The sequence below is a fragment of the Idiotropiscis lumnitzeri genome, chromosome 4 (genome assembly GCF_059441095.1).
Source record: "Idiotropiscis lumnitzeri isolate Australia: NSW breed Sydney's pygmy pipehorse chromosome 4, RoL_Ilum_1.0, whole genome shotgun sequence".
Taxonomy (NCBI): domain Eukaryota; kingdom Metazoa; phylum Chordata; class Actinopteri; order Syngnathiformes; family Syngnathidae; genus Idiotropiscis; species Idiotropiscis lumnitzeri.
Window position 1 is genome coordinate 3,274,981 of NC_142394.1, and position 14,586 is coordinate 3,289,566.

The 14,586-nt window shown below is 43.3% G+C and overlaps 1 protein-coding gene across 3 annotated transcripts in view; it reads right to left on the reverse strand.

The window, feature by feature from the left end:
* ebf1a (EBF transcription factor 1a) overlaps positions 1–10,698 on the reverse strand; it is a 68,392-nt gene extending 57,694 nt beyond the window's left edge. For 2 of the 3 annotated variants that reach the window (XM_088293794.1, XM_088293793.1), the window contains exons 1-6: positions 9,911–10,696; positions 9,070–9,226; positions 8,335–8,398; positions 7,670–7,725; positions 6,582–6,655; positions 5,164–5,232 (exon numbers count right to left, since the gene is read on the reverse strand). In XM_088293794.1, coding sequence (XP_088149920.1) covers positions 5,164–5,232; positions 6,582–6,655; positions 7,670–7,725; positions 8,335–8,398; positions 9,070–9,226; positions 9,911–10,044 — 554 coding nt within the window. In that variant the 5' untranslated portion in view covers positions 10,045–10,696. Of the gene's footprint in view, positions 1–5,163; positions 5,233–6,581; positions 6,656–7,669; positions 7,726–8,334; positions 8,399–9,069; positions 9,227–9,910 lie in introns of all 3 variants that reach the window. The other variant, XM_088293795.1, reaches the window with a different exon arrangement.
* Between the last annotated feature and the right edge of the window lie 3,888 nt (positions 10,699–14,586).

A 14,586-nucleotide genomic window follows, 5' to 3' on the forward strand; every position in this document is an offset into this window, starting at 1 on the left:
CAGAAGGCTGGGATCAGGGAGCGCATGCAGCTCAATGACACACTGCTGCTGAGTCTTTTCTATTACAGGCACAAACAGACAGCCGTGTAACACATTGGCCATGAGAGCGCACTTAAGCTGTGCTCTGACTGTCCACAGGCATCAGCAGTGAGAAAACAAAGCCTTGCTTCTGCCACATACGCACGCACACACACACACACACACACCCCCACACACCCACAGCAAATATACCATCACACTGAGAGGCACACGCTTGTGCTCTTCACGCCTCATTTGAAAAGCAAATTGAGCGCATCTTCTAGGGCATGGACTAAGTCCTGGAAAATGTTACTCTTTCATCACTTGCAGCATAGCCACACACACACACACACACACACAAGGCCCTTTGTACAGTAAATATATCTTTATTCTATTTACCTCCCCTTCTATCTCTATCTCCCTGGCCTGCAATTTCCGCACCAAAAATGTCTTTCAGAGAAGTAGGACGCTACTCATTTGGACCAGCTCTGGCCGGCCAAACCCTGTCATTCTGGGACAGAACAAACACTGGCACCAAAGCAGAGGAGAAGACCAAGGAGAGGGCCAGGTCAAGGAGGGAAAGTAAACAATAATGACGAAGCCGTTTTGGCAGAAACGCGAGCTACTTACTAGCTATTTTCGGTATTATGACATTTGTAAATTGCCTTTTATGAGGACTAATAAAGTGTTTGTTACCTGCGTTCAGCTTTAGGGCATTAGTTTAACGACCTACAAAGTGTGTGAAATCATCTCTCTTATTGGGTTGGGGAATTAAAATACAACAAGAAAATATAAATATAATATAAAATAAGCCACCCCCGATTGTATCCGTGCCCAAAAGCAGCTCTTGGAATTGATCTTTCATATTTGGAAAAACTAACCCAACCAATGTTTTTTTTCCACCCTTTGCAAGGGAAAGCGCAGCAGTTGTTGGGGGTTACATTGCTTGAGTGAGAGAAAAAAAAGAGGGAGCCCTGTTTTAGAGGCTCTTCGACCTCCAAACTCTCTGCTGTCAATCATCCCAGCCGTCCGTCCCCTGGGGCCGCTCTTTCTTCCAACCCTGAGGGGGGAAACCACTGCAGGGAAGAAAGAACACAGCCAAACAGATGCAGGCAACTGCAGGTCAAAACGTATTTGTGTATGTGTGTGTGTTTTTATAGACATGGCAGTGAGTTCTTGTCTCCATACATATTTGGGAATGAGTTTATCTGAGATTGAGAGCTCTGAGTATATATTTGTGTTCTTATAAGAGCCGCCAGCACCTGAGGGAGGGGACTTGTGCATATCGATGAGGCAGTAAGTCAGCCTCTTTGGCCCTACGCCCTGCTCAACTTCAAGTAGCTTGAAGCCAACCCACCAAATGTCTAGCGCAGTTGACCCTGAACCTGCAAAAAGTACAATGGAAACCCTTCTACCACCAAAAGTCAAGTACAAAAATAGTAGCTCAAACTGCACTCATTTCTTCAAAAGTGTAGCAAAACCATATGTCACATGACTCTGGTTTGCTATAAACCGGTTTATGTAGCATTTAAAGTAGCAAAAAGTGTAAAAAAAAAAAAAAAACAAGGAAATGATGCCTTTGCTGTTAACGTTAAGGCGAGATGCAGAGGGTATGACAGCCGTATCGACAATAAGTATGTTTTCACCTTCTCGCTGACACAGTCATGGATATGAAAGTGAAACTAAGCTGCAGGAACGGAAGGGGCTGCCAGTAAACCACATTAGCATCAAATGCAAATTAGAAGCGGGCTAATGGCTGGACAGGTGCAGACTGGGCCTCTAAATGACACAAATTCGTAAGCGTGTGCGCTCACAAACACACGCACACACTCGCGGACACACAAATGAGACGGATGAATTAAACATGGGTGGGCTCGGCTTGGGGGGCTGGCAGAGCTGACATAAAGTCAATGAAATACATTATTCACTAGCGCACGTTAGCCCAGCCAAGGCAACACATGAACTCTCACCTCAGGAAGTGCATCTAAACACAACAACCAAAACAATGAGGGGATTCCCCACTAAAGAGAGACAATTAGCAGGAGAGTGACAAACAAGCGGCAGAATGCACAAGCTTGCAAAACAACATTTTCAAAACATGGCTGAGTCCCAAGAGTATTTGCTCCTCGCACATATGTCACCAAGAGAGTTCTAGTCCTGAAGCGGCAGAGAGGTGATCAAAAATATGTTTCTAGCCATTCGGCTCCAATAGCAGAACAGGAAACCGCCATGACATCATCCTCCCCGGGAGGAGCACTTCCTGCCCGACATTCTTCACTCAAGACACACACACACTCGCCAGGAAATGGCCTCTATCACCGCACACACTCCCAGGGAAACAACCAACATCGACGCCAATACAACAGCACAGACGCGCATGCAAGGAAATGGGCCACATCAACAGCGGGCCGCAGGAGTGTGCGCAAACACAAACAGCCATGAGCACACACTTGAAAACAGCAATTAACCTGAAATAACATCGCCTGTGCATGTAAACACGGCAACCTCATAACACACACTCCAAAACACAGTGACTGGAAAGGTGGCAGGGAGTGGGGATGAGGGGATTCAGCGAATATGCAGGGGTGTCCTACGGATCCTTATCTCTGGTCACAGAGTGCCCTCCAAAGAGGGGAAGCCTGCCTGGGGGACTCCCTGTGGAGCTGGACAGGCAAGAAAGGGCCACAGGATACAGGTGGCGTGAGGCAAGAGAGGACACACGGACCTGCGGGCACATTCAGCGCCAGAGCCAGTGCCCTGCGCAGATTAGTCTGCAATCAAAGCTGCTCAGAAAGAGCAGGAAATGGATTGACAGAAGCTATGCAAAGAGATAGCAAAGGTTTCCACGGGTGAGAGGGAGATGTGTTCATGATGCGAGGCCCATCCAGGCAAAGCACAGAATGACTGGCAGTGTCTGCATACGATTAACCCCGTGCTAAGCAGGAGTGATGAGGAGAGCTGAAAGTGGAGGTGAAGGGGTTAAGGGCTCCCCCTCATATTATCCTGTTTCTGTAAGAGGCTAAAGTGGACCACATGTTTCCCTGGGGAAGACATAGAGAGGTGTACAGGAGCGTCTCACCTTCCCCTGACACACATTTGCCAAGGTAAATCATTGAATTGCCCAAAATAGGGAAGCCTCCTTCAAGCTAAAACAAACAAGACACTTCAACTAATTCAAAGTAACACCAGTGCGGATTGAAAGCATCGCCAACTTCTCAACCGATAGGCTTCGTAATTAAAGTCAGTATCAAGGAAGTTCTTGTAGACGCTTAAATGTGCAAACAAATTCTCTCACAAACAAGCGCTGCTTCGAGGGTGTCTAGTGAGCGTAGGGTACAGTACCCGCGTCAGATGCTGTGAAATGCACACTGTACTGATTTGTTCTCCTAACAATCAAATAAGTTTCTCATTAGCTGCCTTTATTTTTCCCTCATTCCTGCGGTTTTGCTGCCGTGGCCTGTTTCTCCAATCTTAACGAGAGAGAGCTAATTAGGCAATGAGACCCATTACTCTTCCAGAAGAGTTTGAGCTAGCCCAGCTAATTAGGGCTGTAAAATCTAATCATCTCTGCGAAATAGCAGTGGGCTAACGAGCCCTTATTTAACGAACTAAATAACTTCAATGGTGGAGAGGGGCTGCTGATGGTATTTCTTTATGAATTTGAAGGAGAGGGGGGGGGGGGGGGGGTCATGTTAATTGAGTCAACTTTGACAGCACAGTTGTTTGTTTGTTTAGGAATCCCTGATTATTACAACTGCCAAGACTATATAGATGCTAAATGAGCAAACACATCAACCCGCCTCCCCTTCAAACTTCACTTTGAGCAACCATCGCGACCCCCCCCCCGAATCACAGTCCTCTCACCTGACCTAATTTCCCGTCCGGGAAGAGTCGGAGAGGAAAGCGAAGATATGGCCGTTGTTTTCCCACCGCCTGCTCTAATTTGTTGTTGCTTAATGTGGCCTTGCACACCTGAGCCATTAAGTGTCAGGGGAGTAACCGCGGCACGCTCAATGTGGGGAAGGTGGTGCCTCCGTCTGTTTTGCTAGTTGCCACTGCCCAAAACTTGCAGGGCAACTTGAGGAGAAATGACGGCGTGCGGTAACACTGATGAGAAATTCAACAAGTACGGACGCACGCAAACAAAAAACGGTTGGGGCAAAGAGTGATGGGCAAGCGTGTTGTCTAAAGCTCTGTGGTTGGGGTGCAGCTGTCTCAGGGAGCACTGAGGTGAGGCCTTCCGCTTCACTGGAGCGGAACCAGGGTGGCGCTCACACACAAACATAGAAGCACACACACACAAACACGCATACATACACAGGTAAAAGAGTAGCTTTTGACGGAGCAGCAGTGAGAAAAGGACAGCTGTGTTCATCAGATAGCACAGGTCACTGCCTCATTAACACACGCACGTACTCTTGTACATGTCAACACAACATAAAAACTCAAGTAGCAAATATGTTTTTTTTTTAACATGACCAGAATGCAGATCAGAAAATTCAATCTGCTTGAATATTGCGTTTTCTTGACATTGGCGATTATGATTGAATGCCAGGATAAAATATACAAGACTAATCACGGTGACCAAGAGTGCCACGCAACAGAGGCCAGACCGTAAATCTACAAGCAGGACTTTTCCTTTTTTTTTTGTATCCTACTTTACTGAGAGTAAATCAAGCGAGCTGCTGCATTAGTCATTGGTTGTTTATGATGACAGGAGGATCGGTGCATGCACTCTAAGAAAAAAGTGTGAGGAGTGCCGACTAAAAACAACAAAGCATGATGGGTCGGTTAAGATTTATCCAGCAATACGCACACATCCACGCATCAGACTTGAGTTGTAACTCGAACTGCTCATCAGCTAAGTCATCAACCTAACCACTCAAACATTGTGTGTGACCACACATGAAGGAGTCCACGCGCCCTCACACACCACTGCAATGGTATTTACTGCTGCTTCACACATTTTGCTCAAAGAGATGATTACGGCTGTTGAAATGTAAACAACTGGGTGTTCTGCTTCTCTCTGACCAAGCACACGTCTCAGCCGTGTGACATTTTCTCCAGATTTTTAGATTTATTAAATGTCAACATGCAACACGTCTTCCCCGCATGGGCCAAGTCGACAGGTCAGTGTTTGCCTACCTGTCGATGATGACCGGGTCTGATGGGGTCTCGTTCCTGTTTCCACAACTCTTCTTATCGCAGCATCGACTGTGGGGTGACAAGAGGCGAGTTAGCCACGGAAATGTGAAGAATGTGCAGCAGTGACGATACAGTACGTGTAAACTTGAAATGGAAAGAGGCGTGAGAAAGGTGTGAGGCTTTTCGCAAAAGATAAAGATGTCACAGGGGTTGGCTTTCCCTGGGCTTGTATAGGTAGGACCAGGGTCATGCTGCTGTTGTACAGGTGGGATCAACCACAGTTTGGAGGCGAGCGAAGGCGCTGCATTGGAGTCTGGCTAGATGATGAGAGTAACTTAAATCACAATCGGGGACTCAGGTTAGCTCCATTTCTGTCAGACATCACACAAGCAGACATCTTGTGTTCTCTATTTTTCCTCCTCAGAGCTCGTCCCCTCCCTCTATCCCGCCTCGCTCTTTCTCTGCCTCAGAAGTGGGTCACAGAGTGGTCCCACCGGACCTGGGGAGTAGTGCATGCTGGGTAAAAGGGGGTTGCATACTGATGTGACGAGTCCTTTTTCCAATGACTTGACTGCAGCACAATGTAACGGTGTGTTGTCAACCCGCCCATCTCTTTCCACCTTAAAACATACAGCACATCTACCTCTTCTTCCCTCGCCTGCTCCACACGGCGCCTGCATACATGCGTGTCTGCGTGTACCTGTATCTGACTACATGTGAGCATCCGCTTTAGCGGTGTATGACGGGAGGTGGAGAAATACACAAAAGAGTGTGGCGAGGTGATTGACCCTCCCCCTACTTTCTTGCGTCCCCCAGGACAGAAGGCTTGCGGAGCCAGATCAGATTTCTGATCTCAGGCCGTTTCCTGCAGCATATGAAAACAAGTGGTCTAAATTGCCTAGTGTGATAACCAGGAAGTGCCACAGGCCATTTATTTCGACTTGGAAGTCGACATGTATTTTTAGATGGTCATCGGCCGTGTGATACCTTCATTGATACACTCAGTGCATTTGAGCGCGTGAGTTTATTTAATGCGCAGTCCGAGTGTGCGCTCGTCGACACATAGCTCACTGTCAGGACGATGCAAACTGCATGTGTTACGCACACTAAGGAGGATGGGTTTGAGTAATGAGCTTTTCCTTGTCCTAATTAGCTGAACATGAGAAGGCTACGCACACACGCACACGCACGCACAGATTTTCACACCCCTATCAACAGAAATAGGTCACGGCCAATCTTCCCAACCCACTTTGAAGAAAATGATAAGATTTCTATAGTAATTTAGCACTGCTCTTCATATCTTTGCCCTCTCCAGCAGTGACACCTTCAAAAAAATAAATGAATAAATAAAAAAAATTAAAAAGGCCTATTCTGGGCTAAAATAATGACATTTGCGGCAGGGTGGGACTCAGTCTTACCTGCACATGATCTCATGGGTCAGCAGAACCCGACACATCTCTGGATTTTTATCCTGGCCTTCATAGACAATCGCCTGGATTAAAGCAAAAAGAATACAGTCATTTTAATTGGAAGAAATTATGGGGACAAAAAATTATGAGTGACTTCTTAATTGTTTGTATCATAGGGCCCATCTCCTTCTGAACACTCTGTTCTAACTACAACGAAGAACGCATTTTACCCGCGTCAGTGTGTACATGTATGTTTATGTGTGGTGTACAGTGAGCAGTTGGGCTGCCAGACTGGAGTATAGTGAGTGCACCATCTGCTCCATAGAGCACAGCATCCAAAATTGTAGTCTGGTTTCCCCTGCAACCTCACTCAACATGCTCTCCAGGGCCACGATCAACATAAGCGCTCACACACACACAAACACTCACGCGCACAGTAAACAAAAAACACACACTTGCATCAGGTCAAAATAAACTCTAAGGCCTCTCCTTTAGTGTAAATTCCTAAAGTCCAATGTCACCTGATATCCAACAACCTTTAAAAAGGTTATTTTATGTCTCTTAATTCATCATAACAAAGAATTCCCACACTTTTTGTGCCATTTTGTGTGTGCTGATTTAGTTTTTTTTTCTTTATGTGATTGGCCATGACACACTCTGAGATAGAGTTTGTTCTGTTTCACATTGAGGAAATGAGGGTCAAGGTCTTCTAAGAGTGAGCTGGCATGCATCACTGTCCGTCCCCAACACTAACACACTCCTGCACTTCTTCTACACACACGCACATCTCACATGAACACACAGATGCTTATAAAATCCCACATTCCAGTGACTGGCTGCTATAAGCGGCAGTGGAGTATAGGAGGACACATGTCCTCTACGTTCTTGGGCCTCCGTAAATGTATTCCACAGGTAAGACAGGTCGTTCATCACACTGGCTGTGCTGTGCTGAAGTTGAGGGTCTCAGACACAGGGTGGTGGGTGTTTGTGTGTTTGTGTGTGCGCAATAGTGGTGGAACCAGAATTAAGAGCAGTGCAAGTGTGGAACTGATGCAAAGTTTAAATCTGTGTCAGTATTGTGAAATTGAGAATCTCACCTGTTTGGTCATGGAGTCGATTAGTCGCACAAACAAGTCCTGTTCTGTCCTGATCCCTGTGCGATAGTCAGAAAGTTCTTGTTTATGATTTAACATCCCAAGAGAAGCATCACATATTGTTTCATTTTTTGGGGGGGAGGGGGGCACTTCGGAAAAGCTGGAGTACTTTAAACTTTTAATAATATTTAATCATTTATTTTTTTTAATTTAACTGGAAAATTTCATGCATGTAACTTTTTGGGGGGAAAAAACTAAGAAAGAATACACGTTTCTAAAATTTTATCTAGGAAACAAAGCTTTTGAATTATGGAAAAGCAGGAAGATATTGAAATTCGTCTGTTTTATTTAAACAGTTGCACTCCAAATAATAATAATAATAATAATAATAATAATAATAATAATAATAATAATAATAATAATAATAATAGTTGTTGTTGTTACAGTAATAACAACAATTAAGATACACGTCAAAGGTTAAAAAAAATTTTTTTTATTTTCTACCTTGCCATTCTACGAAATAAATATTTAATATTTGTATTTATTTATGTATTTATTTTAATACGACCGACATAAAACGGCTTTCGCTCTCGGCTTCAAGTGCAAAGAGTGCATCACTCACTCGGTACGTTTGTTCCATTAAGTTCACGGAAATGAAATCAACTCACCGTTACTGTAGAGGAGCTGAAGTCTATAATGAATCCCATTGTTGGTCTTTTCGCCTGTCGTTTCCTACAAAAATATTTAACATTTTCAGGTAAGGGCAACAGTTTCATTCACGGTTTTTGTCTTTAAAAGCCACTAACAAAGCAACGACACTGTAAATTGCGTCAAATCTCTCTTGCAACGTGTTTTTTTTATTGTCTCGACAAATACACTGACGTGCAGTTTGACTTAATTTTTAAATATTAAGGAATCACAAATGCTAATATAACACACCGTAAAATGTTTAATGATCGTAATGCTGACTACTACAAAATATATATTTTTAAACTCAAGCATATTAACAAATCTGAAGCAAAATTATTACTTCACTTTAATCATGCAATTTGTCCGAGCTGAAAAAAAAAATACATTCAATAAAAACGACGGTCATTTCGTTTTTACTTAATTAAATGTGTTTTTTGGCAGCTCCAAAAATTGCAGTAAAATGTTTCCATATTATTAATAGGAGCATGTGACCATTCGGGGTTTAATGCACTTTCAACTTTGCAAGCCTCAATGTTAAAACTCACAGCATTGAGTTGTAACGATGTCTTCTGTTGTGACACTCTGCACACTTTAATTTCGGTAATAAATTACTTTGATTAATTAGATCGACTAACGGTTCTTGGGCATCCCTGGTGAAATCTAAAGCAACACCTTTAAATATGTCAATTTATTTTTTAAATATTTGCACTCACCTTTTCCTTCTCCACAAAATCAACGAAGGTGGTTCTTTCGATCTCCACGGGCTGACCCTGCCGGTCGTACAGAGCCAGCACAAAGTGGAAGAAGTTGGATTTGCGCAGGTTGGAAGGGGGCTGCTTCTCGAAGTGTGCCCGGGCCAGACCCACTCCACTGCGGACACGACAGGCATAACATCAGCGCCGGGAGCCATCGTTAACATTCATTTCATCTCAAAAAAGGAAAAGCGTGTCATTTAAAGCTCGCGCACAATTTCCCTTTAAAAAAAAAAAGGCCGGGAAATGTCAAACTATGTGTAATTGATTTAATTAACGTTGTGATATTTAAACTCAAATTGTTGTTACCTATAAGGATCAAACAGAATTAAATGTGCTAAATTTAAAGACGCCTATTTTCACTTAGGCCTGCAGTCAAGAACAAAAATTTTGATTTTATAACTCTTACTCGTAATGACAGCAAATCCCAAATAATAAATCTTAATATAGAGCCGAATTAGTCCATGCGTGCACACAAGAAAAAAAAACTTCTTCACCACAAAATTTAGGAGTAAAAGTTGACATTTCAAGCTTGCGCGCCTAAAGTTGCGAGGAGCGAGCTGCATTTTCATGCTGAAATGTCACGCCGTTTAAGTCCAGCTGGGCGTAAAGCGGATCAACTCATAACGTCGTCAAGCCAGCCATGCAGCGGTGTTTGTGGTTATCCAACAACTGCGTCCTCTGGGACCGCGTGCTGCCCCAAGTGGTACCGGCTCGTGGAGCTCTAAACGCCGCAGATGCGAAGCCCCCACCCGCCCCAGCCGCCGATGTCCCGGCTGGCAGTAGGCCGCCTCCGGCTCACCTCTGGGCGGCTGTGTTGGCGTCCAGCACACCGGCACCTTGCATCCATGTCCGAACCGCGTTCATGCCGGCCACCATGGGCTCTTCTTTCATACTACTCCCACTCCTGTGGATGCTCTCGTGGATGCCGAACATCAAAACGCACCTTCACGCCGTCTCTCTCTCTTACTCTCTCGCTCGCTCTCTTTCTCGCCCTCTCTCTCTCTCTCCCTCTCTCTTGCTCCACTCCTCCGTTTGAAGGCGCTGTCACCGGAGCCAAGTGTCGCGCGCTCTATTTCACTTTAGCGCTTCTCAAAGTCAACAAAAGATGCGACATGTGGAAGCTGCGAGAGGCTGTCAGCGTGCACCCCGTGTCAATGAAAGCGGAGGGGAGCGAGAGAGCGAACACAAGGCTGCGACACTCCCGCGGATCAAGGTGCAAAGCTGACAAAAAAACAAATGCAAAATGTCAGTTTTGGCAACAAACAGTCCACGAGCGGAAGAAACACCCAGGTGACATCACTCCTTCCCTCTATTCCTTTATTCACTGAGTCTTCCCCGGCGCAAATTAGAGGCAGTCCTCGGCTGCGGCGACTGCGGCTCCTCGGCAGCTCCAGCTCGCGTGGTTTGCGCTCTTTTCTTCCCAGAGGAATCACTTTAGACCTTCCGTGGCACGCCGAAGAGGAGTGGGCGAGGGGGGGCGTGGCCTACAAGGAGAACAGCAACGCCCCCCCAAACGCGGTTAATATCACGGACAATCAGCTGTCCACCAGCTAGACCAGCATGCCGCTTACACACCCCCACCGCCCCAAACATCCCTCTTCACGATTACCACCACTTGCAATGTCCCGCCCTAGCCACTCCAGTCAGAAGCTGTGAACCGCGTGAGCGTGCGCGCCCGCTGCGCGCTTGTGCTGGGTCTCCATGTGCGCGCGTTTGCTTGTGACAGTCACTGTGTTCTGTGCACGTTTGAGGATAATGTCAGTGTGCACCGAGAAAAAACACCCTACAGATTGATTAAAATTGAGTCCAATACAAATCAAGCAATTGCTCATCAGATTAAACAAATTCAAATTTCAGCAAATCCGTTTATTTAAATGTATGTAATATTATATGATTAAATGTGGAGTATTTCTTTTTATACTCCTTATTCTCTTAAATGGAAAGGACAAGAACCGCATTAAAAATACCCAGCAAAAAGTTGCATGAATATGCATTCATTAAAAAAAAACAAAGGCAACAAAGCCGTTGTGCACATTTTTCAGTTTCAATCCGACAGCGAGAGAACAGAGAGCTTCGATTTGATGCGCGACATAAATCATTTGGGACCAAGTGGTGAATGCAACATGAATGTGAGGATTACAACTCATCTGTGCTTCGTCTTTATAATTGTCCCACAGCATCGCCACAAGCCAAGAAATAAGTGCAGACTCGGAAAAACAAGAAAGAAATATATCACACTTCATGAATGTGCACAACACTCAAACGTGGTTTTCCGGATGAGGATTTCACTCTGGCCAGACACACGCACACACACACCCACGCACACACACCCATGCACACGCACACGCACACGCACACGTGAATGAAATCCCTGCAGCAAACTATTTTGCTTTTATAAAAATAAGACAGTATCCAGGGTTGACACGGTCAGAATAATTGTTCTAATTGGAGTTGGACGTTTTGAATGGTTGCTCCTTGCACCCAGCACATATAAAAAACTAAGCGAAAAAGATGCCTTAGTTTGTTAATTACATATCAGATTTTCATGTACCTCAGAAATTGCGGGTAGTAAGAACGGCATATATATATATATATATATATATATATATATATATATATATATATATATATAATTATTTATTAGTATTATTATTATGCTTATCCAATCCACATCATCCTATAGGAACAACTAGCTTAATTTGTAGCAGAATGAAAGCTCTCCGCCATTTGTTCCGTTGCAAAACGCTCATATACAAGAAATTCGTAATATTTTCCACTCTGAAGTCTAAAGAGTCCAAACAAGCAGTAATCGTGTCTTCTTTTATCTGTTTGTCTCCTGCTGTGGAAGCGGAATGGGAGCGCCTCCCCACGTGAGTACACAATATTCTAATGCTGATAAATAACAGCAACACACACGCGCACACACAAGTTCAGAGTTATCCTTCAGCACATTTGTTTGATTGTGGCTCGCCATGATCCGCCTGCCTCGGTCGGCATGCGGGTCAGCAAAGGCCCCACGGGTTGTAGTATTTATATCCGCGCCGCTCACATCATACTCGCGCACGCAACTCACACACGTGCGCGCGCACACACTTAGCCCAAATATCACTGTATCACCCTCCACCAACAGAGATGTCACTCGGGCCTTGATGATCCCCTACACTGTGATCTTCTAACTCCGTGGCACCCACGCAGACATAAGGTTGACACGACATAGTGTATCTCTCTGGCTGTTGAACAAAGCGCGACAAAGAGTGTGTGTGAGTGTTTGTGGCGTGTGTGTCGCGCGCATATGGGAAGGGCCATAAAAACATCTGCGTTAAACCTCATCTCGAAGGAGCTAAGTGATCAGAAAAGAGTTGTTAGAGCGAACGGCCGCATGCACCGCCAGATGTTGTGTCGTATATCAAAAAGGTTGGGTTGATTATAATAATGGCCTGATTGGATTGAAGACTCGTAAAATGACCCGTTGTAAAACTCAGACATATGTTTATGAGAGTGCCACTCGCGCCGAAAAATATGTTCTCTTGCCGCCATAAAAACAAATACGTAACGTGCATGTAAACGAATTTTATATGCAGATCAGTGCAGTTACAAATTTACTTAATAGGTAGTGATATAATACAGTCAAGTGATGTATTTTGCATGAAATTAAAAATATGGAGTGTATTTATACAGATACTGTAATAGAAATAACGATTTCCTAACGTTTAAATATGCATTACAAAACCCATTCAACGGCCCACTTGGGTATTTGATGCAACGTTGCCATCTAGTGGCTGGAAAGTGACATTGCACAAGCAATCATCATTTGCGTTTTGTAAGAATCACATTTTCTCAAATGCAGTGCAGGTGAACAACTTGAAAACAAACAAAGAAACGAACAAAAATAGTTTCTCTCAGCTCGTTAACTTAATGAAAACGGTGAATTGATATGGGCATGCCAACGTCAATCATATTTGTGAAATCGAGAGAGCAATTTGTGTGAAGCACGATACAGTTGAGGACGTCAGATGGGGAAACTGCTGGAGACAATGACGTCATTCACCTTTTCGATAAAACAAACAGATGATAGTTTGTTACAGTGGACAGCAGTGGTGAGGTGAGGTCGTTCTAATCTTGAATATTAAAATTTAAGCAAATACTCTTTCATAACCCTGATAAACAATATTTTCTTCATAGTGATAAAGAATGCTTCTGGTCGCTATTTTGGTTTTAGGAGCCTTGTCTTCTTCCCTCACAAAGGCTATGGCTTTACAAAATCTCTGACTCAGAACTAAAGTCAGAGCTGTTGAGTTCCAAAGAAGTCATGGTTTCTAGTAGACAGCGTGTTGTAACTATTCAACGTTGCCTACAGTGGAAAAACTGGAGCAAATCCTCTTCCAAATAAATGTGAACGTCTACTTATTCCCACTTCAGTCTTTATAAATATCCCGACTGTTGCTTTATGCCGCGCACATTCTCACCGTGATCAGTAAAGAAGCAGTGTGCTCGTGTGTGCGTCCTCCCAGTCGAGTATATTTCGCTCTGCTTACTTCTAGTCGCATATAAATCTGTCATGGAGAGGTTAATCTTTTTGATATGTTGAAGTGGTCATAGCTCGGGATGTCCACATGAGATTTGGTGCCAATTGATCACCGTTTTTGGACATTAAAAGCAACGAAAGTACAATAATTTCCAATGAAGAGTTTATAATTGGTCCCTTCAATGAGTCTTGCAGTAACATGGAGTGCTTAGAATTGATGCAAAATCACTAAATATGAAGTATATTTAATTTAAAGAATGTTCTAATAGCTTTCTTGGATTCATGAATACGATCTAAATGGAGACATCTTCGCAGACATTTATTTTCAAAACATTTCTCAAAACTGCCCACAAGCGCCACACTCCAGCAGTGTTTTGTTCTAAGACGGGCAAAAGACAGCTAATATGGCACACAATATTTGCAAAGTATGCAACTTATTTATTAAGTAAATCAACCTTGAGTTAACTGAGTTATAATATTTAAATGAGTTAAATTTTTGGGGATTAATGCTTTAATTTTGACAGCCCTCATATATATATATATATATGTATATATGTTTATATATACATATGTATATATATATATATATATATATATATATATATACATATGTATATATATATATATATATATATATATACATATATATATATATATATATATATATATATATATATATATATATATATATATATATATATATATATATATATACCTATAATGCTGTAGTAATCTATCATATACTACAGTACGAGGCTGTATACATCAGTTTGACGAGTACTGTAGTTTACTTGGAGCATTTTCAAGCTTTAACTTGTAAAGGCCAGCATCAATTTGAATGAGGAAAAGAATAAGTACAGGTGACAAATACTCAATTAAAGTCAAACTTTATGGCAATAGGTTAGACATCTGATACATATCACATTACTATTTTGTCACCTCTTCCGCTT